Source organism: Trichechus manatus, unplaced genomic scaffold (assembly GCF_000243295.1).
Source record: "Trichechus manatus latirostris isolate Lorelei unplaced genomic scaffold, TriManLat1.0 scaffold00045, whole genome shotgun sequence".
NCBI classification, from domain to species: domain Eukaryota; kingdom Metazoa; phylum Chordata; class Mammalia; order Sirenia; family Trichechidae; genus Trichechus; species Trichechus manatus.
In genome coordinates, this window is record NW_004443981.1 from 10118372 (window position 1) to 10138117 (window position 19746).

The window sequence follows — 19746 nt, forward strand, 5'->3', positions numbered from 1 at the left end:
TCACACCAGAGGCTGCTGGGACAGGGAGACGAGAGAAGGTATACGAATAGCTCGACGACTCCCACCGTTTAGCGTCTACTTTCTCTGTGAAGGGGAGGACAAGGGGAGGAAGAAACCTGGGTGTCTGCTGTGACCGGTACTATTCTGCGTCACGCCTCCATCCTCAGGGTCCCTCCTGCCCGCCTCTTCCTCCTCATGGTCTGTCCTAGCGTGCCCTGTGGATGGCATCTCTGGCACAGGTTACCAGTAACCTCTTGGTCGCTAAGCCGTTTTAGCAACTCTCAGTTGACCTCCCTGTGGTCTGATGCCCTTGAACTGTCGTTCCAGAAACCTTGCCCTCCTTTTCCCAGCTCTTCTCCTCCCTGCTCAGCCTTCTCAGGCACCTCTTTCCTCCACTCACACCTTAAGCAACAGTCCCTGCCCTTCCACCGTCAACCACTCCCATTGATCTGCGGCTTCTAAACCTGCCTGCTAACCCATCCTGGCCGTCGCATCTCTCAAAGCGGCGTCTAAGAGCCGCCGCCCGTTGTGGGGCCAGCTCCACGGTACTGCCTCTTCCTCTCCACACCCAGTGGACCCAGGTCCTGCCAGGCCTCACCTTCCACCCCCCGACTCTGCCGGCACCACGTGGCCACACGTGCCCACAAGTGCCGCCTCTCCCAGCACCCCTTCCATGCCGCTGCCACAGAGCATCTGGAACGCTACTCTGATGATGCTACTTGGCTGCTGTGGCTTCCTGACCTCTGCACACATTCTGTGATGAGATCCAAAGATAATATTGATCTCTGAAGAGAAAATATTTTGTTTGTAACAAATGAAGGTAAGCATCAGAGAAACTTGTAGATATATGTCCGCGAACATATAGTGAACTACTGGGAATCCAGCTTAAAAGATAAAGCTATGAAATCAATTCTCAAAAAGGCAGATTTGAGATGGAAAACGGAAAACCAAGCTTCAAAAAATCCAGCTACTTTCTTTACAGAAACAAGAAACAAACTGTATTGTCTACACAAGGTTCTACTTTTCTTTTCTTTTTTTTTAAATAAATGGCAAGTAGTGAGGAGAATCTAGAAACTTTTCTCTCAAGAGAATGAAAAGCCAATCTGAGGCCCTAACTCCCAGCTCTGACAGAGTAAGCCATGAAGTATTTTCCACGTGAGCCGCACTGTGCTGGGGAGCGGGGGGCATGCGGACAGGACTTGAAAGGTTAAGTCACAGGTGGGTTCAACACAGAGATGAGTGGTCGGGAGGATACAGAGATCACAGCTTTACATGCGTTCTTGCCAGCTCCACGCCAAGACGTGAGGCAGGTGAAGACCATGACATTTATGGAATTCACAGAGACATTTTTAAAGAGAATAACCAAAAGGAATTAGAAAACACAACTTAAGAAAACTCAAGTTCAGAAAAAGGGAGGAGAGAAGATATATATTTATATATATGTATATTTCAGAAGCAACACTTGCAGGTAGGGAAAGAGGGCCACGCTCATTGGCGCGAACAACCAGCTCCTCTGAGTCCGTAACGCAAACACTGTACATAATGTTTTCATGGGGTTATTTCGACATTCTGGTGTTGGTTCCGACGTACGGGCAGCTGGTCCTGGCACTCCCGCCTGGGATGCTCACCTGCATGGCCTCTGACACTTGGCAATGCCAGCTGGGCCAGACCACCCAATCCTGCCCCAGATCGACGGCATTGCTATCTTTCAAAGCAGCCATCGGTACTTTAACCTCGTTTTCAACATAAATTCTGTTCTCTGAAGTAGGTCATCTATAGCTATCCACCTCAATTAAGCACTACACGGTTTCAGACAGTAATCTTAAAACGGCATTTCCATGTGAGGGCTTGGGTCAATACTGCTGGACGAACACTGGTTACTTGTTGTAGGTGGTATCGAGCACAGAAAATTAAGAGTGTCATTTAACTCCTGTGGTTTGTCTTTTGATTTCAGTGTATCAAAGGGAATACAAATCAACAAGGTATTACACAAGTCAAAGAAACACTTTTAAAACTTCATGTATCACTTTCCCTCAAATTATGGAGAGATTTAAAAAACTACACACCAATTTAGATAATGATTATTTACATACACCTCTCACCAAAAGAAACATAACTTATAACCTAGTTGGCCTGGCTGAACGTTTTAGGGTTTGAGAGTGAACTCAGTAGTTAGCCACAGACGGTAACGTATTTTCTTTCCTGGGGAGCTGAGAGTCCTTTGTGTGGCAAAGACTCAGACAAGTGAGTTTCACTAAGCGGCACTGTTATAACCGGAGAGGCACACAGAACATGAAGAAATGCTGGCAATGACAGTGCTCCAAAGCCCTGTCATTTAAACAAGTGTACAGAAAACCAAAGACCACAACTCAGAAACCAGCTCAAAACACGCAGCCCTGGGCCAGCCCGAGGGTTCATACTGCTTAGGAAAGGGCTTTAACTGCCGGCAGCTCCAGAGATGCGAGCATTTGCACCAACTTGCTAGGGCGCACTGGCGTGGCACCTACTGGCTGGTGGAGAAAAGGATAAGTCGCTCACGTGGCAGAATTCCGGTAATTTCTAATAACAACAAAGAAACCCAAGAAACCCAACCTCAGGGGAGAGAAGCTCCACTTCACACCCACTCGTATTTAAAATCTCATTTCCCTTCCCTTAGAATAAATTTGACATGCAAAAGAAAGGCAAATATTGTTTGAACGATAGCATTGTTGACATTTGCAAGAGAAAGCAGATTACAGTCTTGGCCTAAGACAGAGGTGATACCCTGGTTTTCTTTTTACCACAGTATATTCATAAGATTTGTATCTTATTTAAGAAGCAGAGGAAAAAAATAGGTCAATTCTGTGGTAAAAAACTTCTGGTGGGGCAAAAGAAGTACTTGTACAAGAGGAGGGTTACAAAGTTGAAAAGTATTTTTTATTGCAGATAGTTTCATATACAATGTTAGTGAAATCGATTTCCCTTTCCGCCCATGATGAAGCCATATTCCTATGTTATAAAAACATTCCGGTAACCTATATTATAAAAACATTCCAGTAACCCCTGCACATTTTCATGTTACTCTCTTTTTTAGTACCTGGGGATTCGCTTTGGCTAGATTTTCTATTTTAACCCATGCTTCTTCTCGTTCTTTCATTTTTAGCTTCTCTCTGAAAAATAGTAAAATGCCATTTGTATTAGAGAGCTGAACCATATTCAAGAAAACATTAAAGGGAAAACAAGCTGACACACCCAACAACACGATCATCTAGTCTTCCTTCGACACTTTATGGTCTTAGCCACAGACACACTCCACGGCGGTGGTCACAATGCGTACACGAGAAACAAAATTAAGACAGCAACGAAGATTTAGAGGGAAAGATTTAAAAAAGTAAATAAGCTAAAATTTTAACATGTCTAGGAATTTAAATTCCTAAAAATATTTATACAAGTAAATCTTGTGTCTCCACCCTTTCCTCGTTTAGTTGCTGCTTCACAGAACCCATACAATTTTGATGAGAAGCTGATACAGTCAGGGAAAATACCACAGTGTAAAAGAGGCAAGGTAAAAAGAGCTGATTTTTGTTTGTTTTATTCACTGTTGTATCGCCAGCAACCTAAAACAGTGAGTCCAGGCATACAGGGAAGCAGGAAGAAACGCCAGCTGGTTATACATATACATAAACACGTGTCGCTGTTGGTGTGTGCTGTCGAGTGGATTCCAACACATAGCAAGCCCACGTGATAGAGCAGAACTGCCCCCACAGGGTTCCTAGTCTGTAATCTGTACGGAAGCAGATCGCCAGGTCTTTTCTGCTGTGGAGCAGCAGATGGGTTTGAACCATCGACCATTCAGTTAGTTGCCAAGCCAAGTCCTTCATCATTGCACCACCAGGGCTCTTTGTGGATGTATATACATTGTTCTGTGCCGTAGAGTCGATTCCAACTCATAGCAACCCTACAGAATGACTCATAGTGACCCTACAGGACAGGATAGAACTGACCCATAGGGTTTGCAAGGTTGCAATCTTTACAGAAGCAGACTGCCACATCCTTCTCCCGAAGAGTGGCTGCTGGGTTTGTACTGCCAACCTTTCAAACCTTTCAGTTAGCAGCCAAGTGCTTAACGACCGTGACACCAGGGCTCCATATATGTATATATATATATATAAATACAAACATAGTATATTTTGAATTACATTAATTCAAAGTTTATCTCTGCTAGTTTCAAGGGACAAACAAAAAATAAACTCTGCCCACAGCCCCCACTCGACGCTGCAGATGCGAACGGGTTGCATGGTGACTAGCACAGCCTGGGGACAGGCCATCACGTCACCTGGGCCCACAATGGTGGACGTTGGCTCTGTGGTTCTTGACGGCTGGGGAGCAAGGCCTGCTTTTCAAAGCCTGCAGCCTCAATTCCAGAGACTCCTCACATTTACAAAGGTCATTACACCACAGCAGTAAAGCTGGGCTGAGAAGGTTGTCTCTCCCTCATTACAGGACAGAATTCAAATTCCTGCCGCATAAGCATGAAAACCAACCACACACTGCAGCCCTGTAGTGTGCCCTGAGAAAAGCAGACGTTCTGAATGCTTAGTTCTTGACTATGAACATGCTGTCCTGACTGCAAATTGGTAGCATAAGGGAGAGAATTGCTAACTTTAAACCAGTGTTCTTTGAAAACAGTTATCACTACCAAGTTTTAATGTGCTTTCCCAAGTATGAGAGGACTAGTTTTGCTTTAAATTGAGGAATAAATTTTTAGGGCAAAGCCATGAAAGAGGCTTATTCAAGATTAAGAAAAAACAAAAAACAACCCTTCAGACAGTAACTTTGGAAACGAGCAACTTACTTCAGCTTCTCGGCTTTGAACTGCTGTGTGCAGTCGTCAAATAGTTTTTGGTTCATCTCCATGAAGAGCTTCAGTGCATTGTAGATCAGGCCGTGTATTGTCCTAGAGACAAAACGTCACGTTCAGATTCGGAATGCTGGGTCTTTCTCATTCTTTCTCCCTCCCCTACTCTGCCACAAACATTTCCTCTCCAAATGCATCGGGCTATTTCGAGAGTCCTGCACGTCACAGGTTTCCTCCGCCTGTCGTCACCTTTGACTCATTGTTTCTGCTTTCTTAGAGTGGCCACAGCTCAGCAGACGCCTCCTTCACAATCGCTAGAGCCTCGGGCCCTTGAATGCTAGCCTCCCGGTAGCCCAAAGCCATCTTATTTAGAAACTGAGTTGAAACTTGAATATAATTAAGACAAACTTAATTACATAGAAGACAATAACGAGAACGTTTTATTTCCTATAAATGTTAGTTCCCTTTTAGTTTGTTCATCGAGGGCAGGAAAGTTAATTTTAATAACGCTAAAGCAGAGCTTTGGAGGGTAAAAAATGAAATTACTATAAAACAGCTTAATCAAAACTTAATTCTCAAAGCACAGCTACTTTTTAATTCACTTTATAATAAAACCAAAATTATATTCAGAAAACACTTAAAAGGACATTTCTTTCTCTGCAATGGGCGCTAATTTACCATCAGTTACTAATCACTGCTAACCTTCACATTATACTAGATTATACTAGAAAGTATGGTTAAATTCTGGGAGACTTTGTCACCTCTTGAACTCAGTAAAAACACGAACGTTACAAAGGAAAAACTGTCAAAAGTTGATATAGTAATAGCTATGACAACTACAGAATCCCTGGGTGGTGCAAACTTTGGTTAACACACTTGGCTGTTAACCAAAAGGCTGGAGGTTTGAGTTCACCCAGAGGCACCTTGGAAGAAAGGCCGGGTGATCTACTTCAGAAGAATCAGCCATTGAAAATCCTATGGAGCACAGTCCTACTCGACACACACGGGGTCACCATGAGTTGGAGTTGACTGGGTGGACACTGGTTAGGACAACTATGCTGTTGCTCCAGGGATGACAACCGCTGCCGCCCCCAACACCACTCGCCGCCGGACCCACAACCGCAGACCTGACGGCGAGCGGGCACTGAGTGCTCAGTACGTGCCGGGGACTTCATTACACACGTGCATAACCTTATGTCAGTCTTCACAACAGGGTGGTATCACATTATCTTCACTCATCTCCACAACACAACAGTGAGCTGCCTGCCGTCACTTTCTCGATTTTCAGATGAGGAAACTGTGGCCGAGAGAAGTAACATGCCTCATTCAGACAGCCAGTCAGCCGTGAAGCCGGGATTTAAACCACAGTCTGTCCGACTCCGGTGCCCTCCGTCTACAGTTCTACTCACTGAGTCGGACGGCAACGCCCAGAGAACTTGGCGAGCTGGTCAACTCTGGGCCACAGCCTGGCCACCTTGCAGCCGGACCCTGCGGGGGAGGTGGCACGCCTGCACCCTGAGACGGCAGGAGCAGTGAGTGACGGAGGCCAGACCTGTGGCTGGCAGGGCGTCTGCACTACACGGCAGGAGGAGCACTGTCCCAGGAGTCAGGAGACGCTCGTCAGAGCCGGACACAGTGGCTGTGTGCCTGCAGGCTGGGCTATGAGTGCCCTCAGCCTCGGTTTGCTCGTCTGTAAAACGACGGGCAGGACTCGATCTCATAGCTCTACTCTTCCTGCTCTGAAATTCGGATTTAGTGATTATCATGTAGAAACGAAAGAGATGAAGGAAGATGGAGAAAGCAAAACTCTGAGACCCAACCAAAAAACCCATCACCTTCGAGTCGATTCTGACTCACAGCAACCCCACAGGACAGAGCAGAACCGCCCCATAGGGTTTCCAAGGCTGTAATCTTCACGGAAGCAGACTGCCACGTTTTTTTTCCGTGGAGCATCTGGTGGGTTTGAACCACCAGCCTCTTGGTTAGCAGCTGAGCACTTTAACCACCGAGCCACGAGGGCCCCTCCAATTTAAACGATGGTAGTGTCAATTCAGTATTCATAGATAACGTGGCCCCCAAAAGAGAGCTTTCCTTTACGTCTCAGGAGACCATCACTCCGTACGCAACTCAGCAGATGGAGCCTCGCTTGGCAGAAGGACAGAGGAGAGGAACGGGGAGATGTTTTACATCTGCAGGCTGTCCTACAAGCCCCACTCTTCATCTCTGTCCCCAGGTGGTGACCGCAGCAGGGGGCTCCAGGTCTCACAGAGGGGCTCCCTCAGGGTGGTGTCGACAGGGCCAAGGGACCCCTGGGAATGCGGTGAATGAGGCCTTCCTGCTGGGACTGCCCCTTGCTGTGAGCTTTGCAGTAACCTTCAATGCCTTGTGGGGAACTCTGGAAGGCGTGTAGAAGACCCTGCTCCCCGGATCCAGCAGGGATGGTGGGGTGAGCAACTGGCCTTCTATGTTGGTTGAAAATGGGGTCAGGAGGTAAAGTGAAAGGCCACAGATACAACCTACACTTTTATCTAAGCATAAGTCCACAAAGAAATCAAACCTCTTCATTTCTTTTAACTGATACTTAACATGTGGATTTCAACGTTAACTGGTTTGCAATATTAGCAAAATACGCAACATCTAACCACTACTGGATACGAGCACAGCTTGGAGAGGTCTTTCTTACTTGTTCCAATGGGTCTTCGAGTTGCGGTACAAGGACGGAAACATGATGGGCAGGATCTTTGCTGCATTGTCACTGATTAAGCTCATGATATACTCATTATTCCAGTAATACAGCGCCCGCTCTGCCACCTGAAAGAAAGGACACCGACAGTTTGGGTCATGCTGAGATGCATGCAGCAGACAGGCTCACTACCACACCCGCAGACAGGGTGGTGAGTTACGCCGAGTCACCAAATCAGGATTACGTCTGCGAACCGGCAATGCTCTAGATTGCACCCCTGAATAGCCTTTAAGGAAGACTGAGAGCAACTTAATGAAGCAGATTAAACGATACGAGAAGCAAAACATGACCAGCTCAACACCAAAGCCTGTCATTTCTGAAATGAACTTTGTGAGGTCATGTCCTTACTTGCCCCGAGGCCCCGTACCTGGAAGTGTGGGCTGGACACACACTTGGCTAACTGCCGGAAGAGGGGCTCCATGATCTTCACGAACTCCGAAGGCTCGATCACATCTAAGATCTCTTCCAATTCATTGAGGAACATGACTTCTTTCGGACTGTGAGTCTTTGGCCAGTATTTGAGAAGTGCCATTACCACCTACAAGAACAAACACCGTGAAGAGTTTCCTGACAGAAAACGTCTGTGAATGAAGTCTGTCTTTTCACAAGGCACCCCCGTCACACAGCAGCCAAACAAGAGGGTGCTTTTTTCTAGTGCAGTGGCAATGCTTCAGTAAATCAGTACAGGGTTTTTTTTTTTTTTGTAATTATAGAGAAATAGGTCTAATTTTATATGATTTAGAATCAAAATTTTAATTTCCATGACCCATTCTCTCTGATGAACCACCATTTTAATTTTGGTAAGAAATCAATTCCCCTAAAACAAAAAGATAACACCGCAAAACAAACAAGTGGTTAGGAGTGTTCCGCCAGAAGAAGACCAAGGGAGAAAACACAGGGTGTGTGTGTTCACATGCGCATTTTGGTGTGCCAGTGGCCATTTCTGGAATGAATGGGACGCAGACACATAAGCATAACCTACTTCCTTCTCAAATTAACTGACCATTCATACACATACATATATGTGTCTGTATATACAGTGTTTACAACTATGCTAAAATATATAAAAACACATTAAAAAACTGGAAGTAAGCTGATGTTGCTAACTCCCACCACACTGGTGTGGGGTAGGGGTGTGGCTCCGGCCCAACCCTGCCTCCGAGGGACCTTGGGCTAGTTCCTTTGCCCCTGGGAGCAGCAGTGTCCTCATCCAAAAGGGGCATAACAAGGCCCACCTCCAAGGACTGCTGTGAGGGTTCTGTGAAACACACCCAGCAGCTTGAGGAGGGCACAGGAGTGGGGTGTTAGTTCCCATCGCCCCCCTCACTCAGCGAGTCTGCCGCGGCCAGGTCCTTGCCAGGCGTGCTAGATCCTAACTTTTGGAGGAGGAAACCAAGGTTCTTGCAAATTCAGATCCTTGCCCAAGGCAGACAGCTAACAAGGGGTTTCTGCTGGGCAACTTCTCTTTATATGTTCCCAAATTTCCTACGATCGTACCAGCACAAGACTGCTTACCCAGAATACAGGATTTGACTGACTGCAGATTAACAGATTAATATTTCTAGAGTTTAGCTATCTGAAGTTTAACACAGTTCAACAATCCAAAAAAGGCATTTTAGCAAGTGTATGCATATACATGGAAACCCTGGTGGTGTGCTGGCTAAGTGCTACGGCTGCTAATCAAAAGGCTGGCAGTTTGAATCCACCAGCCGCTCCTTGGAAACCCCACGGGGCAGGTCTACTCTGTCCTATAGGGTCGCTCTGAGTTGGAATCGACTCGACGGCAATGGGTATGATTTTTTGGTTTTATACATATAGATGCACTTGTTGTTGTTAGATACCAGTGAGTTGCTTCTGACTCATAGTGACCCAACGTAAAACAGAAAGAACACTGCCCAGTCTTACGTCAACTTCACAAATCATTGCCACGTTTGAGCCCACTGTAGCCACTGCGTCAATCCAGCTCGTGGAGGGTCTTCCTCTTTTTCGCTGATCCTCTACTTTACCAAGTATGATGTCCTTCTCCAGGGACTGGTCCCTTCTGATAATGTGTCCAAAGCAAGCTGAGATGAAGTCTCAGCCATCCTCGCTTCTAAGGAGCATTTTAACTGTATGTACTTCTTCCAAGAGAGATTTGTTCATTCTTCTGGCAGTCCATGGTATAGTCAATATTCTTCACCAACACCATAATTCAAATGCATCAATTCTTCTTCGTTCTTTGTCCAGCTTTTGCATGCATATGAGGTGACTGAAAATACCATGGCTTGGGTCAGGCTCACTTAGTCCTCAAAGTGACATCTTTGCTTTTTCACACTTTAAAGAGGTCTTTTGTAGTAGGTTTGCCCAATGCAATAAGTGTGATTTCCTGATGGCTGCTTCTATGAGTGTTGACTGTGGATCCAAGTACAATGAAATCCTTATACACACAAATAACATAGTTGCACCCATAATGGTACAACTGTAATCTAATACTTTAAAGCAGCTGTCTAGCTGAGTCACAGCCAGATCCCGGAACCAGCGGCCCAACTCCTGTGCTGCCACCTGGACTGTGGTGACATCACTCCAGCATCAGGCCTTGTCAGAGCGGCTGGGTCTCACCACACGCTGGCTATTCCCAGCTTGTCGGCCACACGACTCACTGCCCAGCAGGCCAGGCTCTACTCATTCCATGGTTAAACGCACGTATAAGACACCCACTTAGAACAACTGTGCTTTGATGCTTTTGGTACTCGGGATCCTGGATAACCTTTTATGGTATTACACTTGATAAAGGGCTCAAAAATCATGAAAAAGAAAGTGCTTCTAGCATTGAAGCCTGATGTGAAAATTTATAACTGTCTTTTATGGGAGTTATTTAAAAATATGTCCCATAATAATTCTCCTCCTACTTATAGCTCACAACTATTTAATAAACATTGATCAGAGTCCCTGCTATGCTCGGTGTGTTGGAATCCCTGTTAAGAACGGGGCAGATCACTCCCAGAATCTACTATTCCTTTTCATTTGTCTAATGGAATTCTCTTAGGAGAAATAAGCTATGGGAGTTACAGAACACAACTGATTTAGCCATTCAATTTCTCTGAAAATGGTATTATTTCTGGAATCAGACTCATACTGAACTTGCTTTTTATGCTGTTTGTGATGACCTCGGCTCAATACCCAACTGTTCTGGCAGCTTTCCAACGCAACAGAGTTCTGCAGAAGCGGCTGTGTGCTTGGGGAGTGCTAATCTGAGTTAACAATGGCTGTGGGCTTCTGGGTGCCATTCAAGGCACTGTGCTGTCCTTGGGCGCTCAGAGAGCTGCCAGCCCCGGAAGATGGCCAGCGGTCCTGACCTGGATTCTGGGGAGTGAGGCCAGGCTTTCCAGGGCTCGCGCCCCCCTCCAGCCAGGCTTTCCAGGGCTCGCGCCCCCTCTCCAGCCTGGTGCACCAGGGACAGTCCCTGCTGGACCACACAGTGAACTTGAGCCTGAAGAGGGCGGGGAAAGGAACGTGCCTTCACTTCTGTCAGCTAAGGGGTGGGTGAGCGCCTGCTCTTCTTGCGACCACAGGGCACGGGTGCTAAATGTCAATGTGCAGGAAGTGTTTGAGTGCCATGCACAATCTGCAAACTAAAGACGCGAATCATAGGTTACAAACTGGGGCAACAAATGTCTTGGCCTGTTAGAGATCACACTTTAAACGCTCTCAGAGCTTGGACGCACGATGGTTTGGGAGTCCCCACGGTGCAGGACTGAGACCCACGTGCACACCAAGGGCGCCATCTGCCCAGGGTTATGCCCTAACCTCCCCACTGGGCAGGCCTCATTCAGTGATGCAGTAAGACAAGCTTGTCTTTGTATTTTCATGATACATGAATCCCAAGGGGAGGAATTTACGGAGGCTAGGATCTGACAGTTTTTAATGTACAGAAAATTAAATCTGCTTTCTGTCACAAAGATTGTTGCTGTTGCTGGGTGCCGTTGAGTCGATTCCAACTTATGGCGACCCCACGTGACAGAGGAGAACTGCCCCATAGGGTTTCCTAGGCTGTAACCTTTATGGAAGCAGATCGCCAGGTCCTTCAGCCGTGGAGCTGCTGAGTGGGTTCGAACTGCCAATCTTGCGGTTAGCAGCTGAGTGCTTAACCATTGTGCAATCAGGGCTCCTTACAGCAAAGACAGTCCTATCCTATTAGCTGAGCTGTAGGAAACCAAGAAAGGACGTGCCTGCAGGTGGAAATCTTGGGGGTGTGGGGCTTTAAAGCTTCTCTGTGCTGGTGCCAAGTCACGGTTTTCCAGCTGCGATTTAAGATGTAAGCACCTAACGAAGCCAGCACACCGCCTCTTGCCTTCTTTTAGGCAATTGCTCCAATGCTTCCGGAGTTATATTAACCTCATTATTTATTATTATATTAGTGGGAATTAAAACCATTTGCAAACTTCATCAGCTTTAATCTGGCAGAATCACTCGCTGAGCCTGTGTGGAAGGAGGATTTAGAATCGGGCTCTGCCAGCCAGCTGGGGAGGGGGCAGAGACACCGAGACTGGTGAACGGAGCGCAGCATTCGGTAAATTCTTTAAACCATTAAAGGGAACAGGAGAGATAAGCTTAAGGAAAATCATAAAACAAAGCTGTGCATACTTTTTCCTCTTCTTCCATCTCTTTTTCTCCTCTTTTATGTTTAAAGTAGACATGGTTGGGGGGTGAAGGGAGAAGAAAGAACTATTTTAGAATTTCTTTACATATTACCTTCTCCAGTAAAAACTTCCACCCTTTACTTTGGAGAACACCTTCAAATACAGAGGAATTAGGACGTGTCACCACTGAAGAAAATGTATTACAAAAAAATTCCTAAGGGGCTTCTTTATTATTAATAGCATCTCATACATACGTATATTTTTTCTTACCTAACCATGGTCTTCGTAGCCCTGGTGGTGCCGTGGTTAAGACTCGGCTGCTAACCAAAGGTTGGCAGTTCGAATCCACCAGCTGCTCCTTGGAAACCCTGTGGAGCAGTTCTACTCTGTCCTACAGGGTTGCTATGAGTTGGAATCAACTTGACAGCGTGGGGTTTGGGTTTTAACCGTGTCTTCAGTTTAGTTAAGGAGGACAAAAATCACGCGCCTCATTCCAAACTGGATTCAGTGCCTCGGCTGTGCTTGGCACTGAAGTCTGGTAAGATTTGGCATAACTGCTTGGGGGCCTCCAGGGTCTCAGATGGGCTAAAGCAGAGGCGCCTGCACACCCGATGGCGGTGATTGCGGGGGCAGGGAGTCTGCCCCTGTAAGAGCTGGTGGAGTCAGCCTCTGGGGGTGTAACGAAGCACTCTTCCTGACCTCACAGGAATTCTGTGGGTGACGTGGTGGTGGTGAGGTGTCTACACACAAAACGTACAAGCTTCCAAGAAAGCAGGGATCAGAGGCCAGATAACTCAAAAATGCAGTATTAATAATTTCTCATGTATTTCCAGTGTAAGCATTACAATCTCACAGGAGCACTGTTAACAGATCACTGAAGGGTAGAAAGGACTCAGGTCGCCTTTCCCACTCCTACGCTGCTGTTGTCAGCTGCCATTGAGTCGGCCCCCAACTCGTGGGGACCCTGCGCACAAAGGAATGAAATGCTGCCTAGTCCTGTGCTGTCCTGATGATCGGCTGCGGGTCAGACCACTGTGACCCACAGGGTTTTCCCTGGCTGATTTCTGGAAGTAGATCTCCAGGCCTTTCTTTCTAGTCCACCTTAGTCTAGAAGCTCCGTTCAAACCTGTTCAGCATCCCAGTAACAGGCGCGCCTCCACTGACCGACAGGTGGTGGCTGCGCACGAGGTGCAGTTAGTATTCTAACACTAACTGTTAAAAGAGTATTTAAACTTTTAAACTGGTACCTGACACGTCTGACTTTGTTAACTAAGCTACAACAGCCTTTTTATTTTTAATAAAGACAAAATGCTAAGAAAATTAGAACTCTAGAAACTAATTGGCAGCAACCTAACATTTAATTATGATACAGTCATCATAAAATAGTTATACTCTTAACTTGGAAAGGATTTTTCACAATAGTAAAACCTCATTAGTACAACAAGCATTTCAAACTCTCACTACCATTCCTCCGACTGAAATCGGTTAAATATGTCGTCAAACCAAGCTGACGGCAAAGTATGAAAATGCACGTGGATTTAGTGGTTGCAATCCTTCGAGTGCTTTGAGTTCAGAGCAGTAATGTGTAATAAGGTACGATGGGTGTCTTATTACAAAGTAATCACTGCACCAAAGGAACTTCTTTTTTTTAAAATAATGTGGTCCAATATGTAATTTTAAATTTTAAAAATAAAAGAAACAGGTGATATTACTTTTAATAATAGATTTTATTGAACCCAGGATATTCAAAATATTAACATTTTGACATGTAATCAATTAAAAATTGAGCTATTTTACATTCTTTCATACTGAGTCCTGGAAGGGAGCCCTGGTTAGTGCTCAGCTGCTAACCAAAAGGTTGGTGGCTCGAACCCACCAGCTGCTCTGTGGGAGAAAGCTGTGGCAGTCTGCTTTCATAAAGATTACGGCATTGGAAACCCCATGGGGCAGTTCTCCTCTGTCCTGCAGGGTTGCTGTGAGTTGTACTCGACTCAACGGCAGTGCGTTGTCTTTGAAGTCCGGTGTGTGGTCTACACTCAGAGCACACCTCCCTTCAGACAAGCCACGTTTCAAGTGCTCAACAGCCATGTGTGGCTAATGGCTACCATATTGGGAAGCACAGCTTTATGAATTTCAGTTATGCTCTCCTCTTTGACACAGGAATTGCTTAAGGAAGAGTTTAAAATTTAAACAGTCAGGCTTTTTGTTTACATTTTTGACTTTAATTTGTGGTTTCACTGCATTGGGATCAGGGACAGTGACTGGTACTATTTCTGGTTTTTGAAATCGGTTTATATTTTCTTTGCTGTCAAATATATGAATTTTTAATAATAGTTTCACAGCTCCTGGAAAAAGGGATGAATGTGCTGTTTTTAGGGTGCAGAGTTCATTTTATTATTCAAAACATCCACAACCCTTTGGTGAGGAGGGCCACGAAATCAGACATGAGCTAACTAACACCTCCTGTTACTATTTTGGGTCTATGAATTTTCCTTTCCATTTTTTGAAGATTTTTGTTTTATTGATTTTGATGCTATTCTATTTAGTATAGCAACTTTTAAATTATGAACTTTGAAAACCTACTAACACACTGAAATTAGTCTGTTTGTTAGTATTGTAACTGATATTAAAATGAAAAAGCCGTGTTAATGGCAATTTGGCAAGCACACACACTGCTATGTCTGCATTTAGTAAACAAACACGTTTTACAAGGTACGCTGCTGTCAGCATCAGGACCTGATGGGAGAGAGGACACTTACTGGTTCAGTGAGGGTGCTGTCCTTTTCCAGAAACTGCACGACACAGTACGCCAGCTAGAGAGAAGGAGGAGAGGATTAACCCTTCATTCTAACACGAACACACTGCTGTAGTTCCCCCAGTGTCACTGTTAGACACGTGAAACACAGCCTGGGGGACCACTGGGCCGAGGCGTGCTGCGCCAACTCCAGGCGTGCCCCCCGCCTGCCCTCCGTGAGGCTCCAAGGGGGGCTCTCAGGGACAGGGCCTCAGGAGTCCAGTGCTCAACAGACAATTCTTCCCCCATTAATTGCTGATGGTAGATCAGAGAGCTAAAAAAAATCAGGAAATAGTCTTTTAGACTGACACCAACAAGTCAGCCCAGGTGTGATACCAGGGTGGGGGGGTCTTCTTCTTGCAGCCCTTTTGGAGGCCGTGATGAACAAGTAATTTATGGGGTGGGAAAAACCAAATTAAAATCTGGCTCCATCTTAAATCTCCGAACTGTCCATTTCTGCTATCAAACGTCTCTAGATAGGGAGACATTACCAGGTAACAGCAATCAGAGAAAGTACTCCACGTAAAATATAAATATCCCCCAGGAGGCCGATGCCATTAGAGTCCACTAATGACTATACTTTCTGTAATTTTTCCCATGCCGCAGATGTCCAAAGTGTGGCACTGACTTACTGGGGGGCCCACCCGGTGCCAAGCCCTGTGACAGCAAAAGTGACAGCAGCGTGTTGGCTGCAGCTGAGGGTGAGGTCGCCCCCCAGTCGTTGGTGTGCTACAACCAGCACAGTTTAAGTTCTGCCTACGCACACAAACAGGAGTGAAAAGAAAGACCAAATCACCTACGTACCGTATTTTTACACAAACAATGCATGCTCTACGTTTTGGTCAACTGCTCAATCCCCTCATGCTGTTTTCATAAGCATGCTATGCTATGCGTTATATGTGTGCGCAAGTTATTTGCAAAAAAATATGGTACACACAGCCAACTAAGTTAGTAACTACTTACTGGCCTATTTTTAAATAGAACTCTAGTTACATTTCCACAAAGTTTTAAAAACCCACAGCTATTTAAAAATTTTTTAAAAAACTTTTTTTGTAGGCCATTTCATGGGCCATGCACACACAGGCTTTGCTCGTTAAGGCACTAGACTCTACATTACACCACAAAACACTTTCCTCCAAGAAGTGTTCCCTGATTCCTTTATTAGCCACTCCAGTCTCTATACCTAAAATGAATTTTAAAATTCCGTATAGGGTCACTATGAGTCGGAATCAACTTGATGGCAATGGGTTTGGTTTAGTTTTTTGGTATGCCAGAGATTTTTCTGAATTTCTTAAAAGGAATCTCTCTTTATCTCTTTTATCCTTTCAATTATCATCAGAACCTTGTTAACCTAAATCAGCAATGTGATATGAAAAAGAAAACACTCCTAGTTAAAGGGCTGGGATCCATTATCTTGTGTTTAATAATATTCCAGTGAAAATGTTTGTGTGGACAAGTAGCCTCAGCTATGTGACGCCATCAGGGATTTCATTACCTGTGGGTGGTAGACACTCAGAGATTTCACTTTGTGCAAAGGTAATAACACCTTCAATAAGAAAATCTTGTGCTCTTCTTTCAGTGGTAAGGCAAATCCATTAATTATACTGTCAAGAAAAAAAAAAAGAATTTACGTAGGGTTTTGATATTTACGAATTTCAGAATTAAAAAAAATACTTTGTTGCTTTTCTTTCAGGTTTTTTTTTTTTTTCCAGCATGAAAACCAGCAGGCAGAATGTGCTTCAGAAAAAAGGAAGCTAACAGCAGGAAAAAAAAAAATTAAATTCCTTCAAGGAAGCACAGTTATTTTTTATCTTCGTAACTACAAGTTTAAAATTCTGGGTTTACAGGCTTTTAAGTAGAACAGCAGGAGGCTGGCCCAACAGCAGAAGCTTCTGGGGACAAAAGCTCTTCCTTCTCAGGGCCACGGAGACTGGGCAGCTGGGTGGGCCTGGCCCCCACGCCCCCACACATCACCCTCCCTCGGGCCTCGCCCCTGTCTGACTCGGGCTCAGGATTCTAATGCTGCCAGAGCCAAGGCTGAGCGTGAGCAGAATGGGCGTTAGCTCAACATCTGCAAGAAAGCTCTTCTCTTTGCATGGAAAGGGGTTCTACTTCTAGCCTCACACCTAAGCTTCCGTCTCAAACACCGACAGTTTCACTGAGACTTTCAGAAACAGTTGAAGCCGTTTCTACGCTGTCCTCCCGTTACCCATTTAGCTCTGAGCTCAAGGGCGCTGCAGGAGGGGTTAGTCTTTAGTGGCCCATCAGGATGACATGCTCATCCACACGGGAGAAAGCCCAAGAGGAAACACCCATCTTGGAAGAACACAGAAACAATAAACCGCAGCTGTGGGAGTAGCTTGGACGCCCTGTGCTCAGCAGGGAGGCTGCGCCCAGCACTTCAGAGATTCTGGTTCTCGAGGCACCCTACAAGGCACACAGGACTGCTCTTCCCATTTTACAGATGAGGAGGCAGAAGCAAAGAGTGGTAACTACTTGGCCCATCACACAGGAAGACGGGGTGTGCTGCCTCCAAAGGCACACCCCCCACCACTCGCCATGCTGCCCTGTAAGAGGTGCCCAGTGAGAGTGGGCTGACGCTGCCTGATCAGAGCAGAACTCTCCATGAGGACCAAGGTGCTTCGAACCCCATCTAAACAGCCAGGGTAGTTCTCCTCAGAGCTACTGGGCAGGACCCCCGAGCCACAAGATAATAACAGTGCTCCTGGAGGAAAGGTTTTTGTGTTCAAGCAATCTTGGGAGCCTCTAGACTAAACAAAAGTGCACAGGTCTCCTTGCTGCAAGGTTTCTGGGTGCCTTTACTTGCTAATAGGCACTGGTCCCCCAAGAAAGGCACAGGACAAGGGCCTTTTCCCAGCTTATTTGGCCACGGAACCCTTGAGGAACTCTGTTTGGGAACACTGGGTTAGGAAGTCTAATTCAAAATCTATTGGTCATCGAGTTTGTTTTTTTAAATTACATTTTATTGTGTTTTCAGTGAGAGTTTACACAGTAGATTAGGTTCCCACTTAACAATTTCTACACAAATGGGTCATCAAGTTTTAAAAAACAATAGCAAGCAAGAACTTTACTTGGATTAAGCTGATGAAAAATTTGAAATGTTAATTATTTTATAAGTATACATACAAAAACGTATATAAAACCAAAAGCACTTTGACATCTTAGCCTTTACACAATGCCCTAAATATACAATAGTGATCTATTCTTATAAGCTTCTACTATAAACCTGCTTATGCTACCATTTTTAAACACTGTTCTTGAGGAAATAATTAAAGCTGTGTTTCCATAGTAATGCGATTAAGGTATATAAAGTAGAATCCACACACGCACTATAAAGATTGGAGAGATTTGTCTCTGTCTCTATCCTAATCCAGCGCTAAGTGACTTCTATTTAGTAAAATCTTATTTAAATACTTTTAGAGAATGATTTAAATGGCCTTGTTTTGCGGAGGCGTGTGGCTGAACTAAATGAACTGGAACCTTCTGGTATAAATTCCATCTGGAAGTCATTCACTACCAATAACGCAGTGACTTACCTTCCCAATATTTCCAGTAATTCCGCTATGCCATTGTGATGCTCTGTTTCATAAATAAACCTAGAGAAAACAATTTGTCAATTAGAATTAGACATGGAAATAACAGCTAGAAAAAATAAAGTTCTCTGAACAAGAAAACAGTGCTTTTAAAGGAAAAAATAATAAGCACAATAAAAAAGCAGAAGATGTAATCGGCACATCGATTGGTAAACACGGTCACCACAGGCTGCTGCTCGCTGTCACCCGCCAGCCTGTCACGAACCAAGGAAACTCCCTGAACCCTGGGCACGCAGACCCCTTGAGGGCTCCTGGACACGCAGACACCTTGAGGGCACCGTTCATCTGGCTCAAGATTTTTTGCAACATTTTGAAAATTTTCAAACACATAGAAAAATGGAAAGAATTTTTCAGTGAGTGTCCAAATTTCGACCACCTGGATTCTACAGCTAACAGCTTCCTCTATTTGCTCTATCACATGTATGTCCACCTGCCCATCCCTCTGCCCACCCATCAACCCATCTTGGTTTTTGCTGCATTTCACTGTGAGTGTCTCACCCAATTTTAAAGCCTCCGACACTGAGCGCAGTACCTGGAAGAGGGTAGGCGTTATTTTCTCATGAGCCATCCTTCTTCATCCCCTTTAGGCCACCACCTGTCTACCTCTCCAGCTCCCCCGTCCAGCTGATACCCCTGAATCCCCTCCCACTGTACCAAGGGCCACCTTCCTCAACCTCAACCTGGCGCAGCCCTGACCCATGCTGCCTCCTCTGGGGTCTCTCCTCGCCGTGTCCACTGCCTGAGGGTCTCTCCCTGCAGTGCTCACTGTCTGAGGGTCTCTCCTCACAATGTCTGCTGTGTGTGTGTCTACAATAGCCCCTGGACCATCCCCACCCGACCGCTGGGCTCCCTCCAGTAGGGGGCACCTCGAGGATGCGGACAAGGACTCGTTGTCACCATGCTCCCAGGGCTAGGGCTGAGCCTGGCACCTGTTTCGTGCTCATACATGTCTGCTGAATGAACTGGGACAATGAGACGGAGCAGACATGGAACAGGGACGGGTCCCTCCCTGGGAGGGTTCCCACAGAAGCACAGGGCCCGCTCACACCCACACTCTTGCTGCTTAGTGTTCAATAGAAAGGAAAGAAGTCAGAGAGGTGTAGGGGAAAGGGTCCCACTGTCAGATGGTAACTATCATT

At 45.6% G+C, this 19746-nt stretch overlaps 1 protein-coding gene across 6 annotated transcripts in view; it reads right to left on the reverse strand.

Moving 5' to 3' along the window:
• PPP2R5C (protein phosphatase 2 regulatory subunit B'gamma) overlaps positions 1 to 19746 on the reverse strand; it is a 172439-nt gene that overhangs the window by 10370 nt on the left and 142323 nt on the right. For all 6 annotated transcript variants that reach the window (XM_023731780.1, XM_023731784.1, XM_023731782.1 and 3 more), the window contains 7 exons: positions 18551 to 18610; positions 16489 to 16597; positions 14959 to 15012; positions 7948 to 8118; positions 7521 to 7648; positions 4835 to 4936; positions 3077 to 3149 (listed from right to left, as the gene is read on the reverse strand). In XM_023731780.1, the coding sequence (XP_023587548.1) occupies positions 3077 to 3149; positions 4835 to 4936; positions 7521 to 7648; positions 7948 to 8118; positions 14959 to 15012; positions 16489 to 16597; positions 18551 to 18610 (697 nt within the window). The remainder of the gene's footprint in view (positions 1 to 3076; positions 3150 to 4834; positions 4937 to 7520; positions 7649 to 7947; positions 8119 to 14958; positions 15013 to 16488; positions 16598 to 18550; positions 18611 to 19746) is intronic.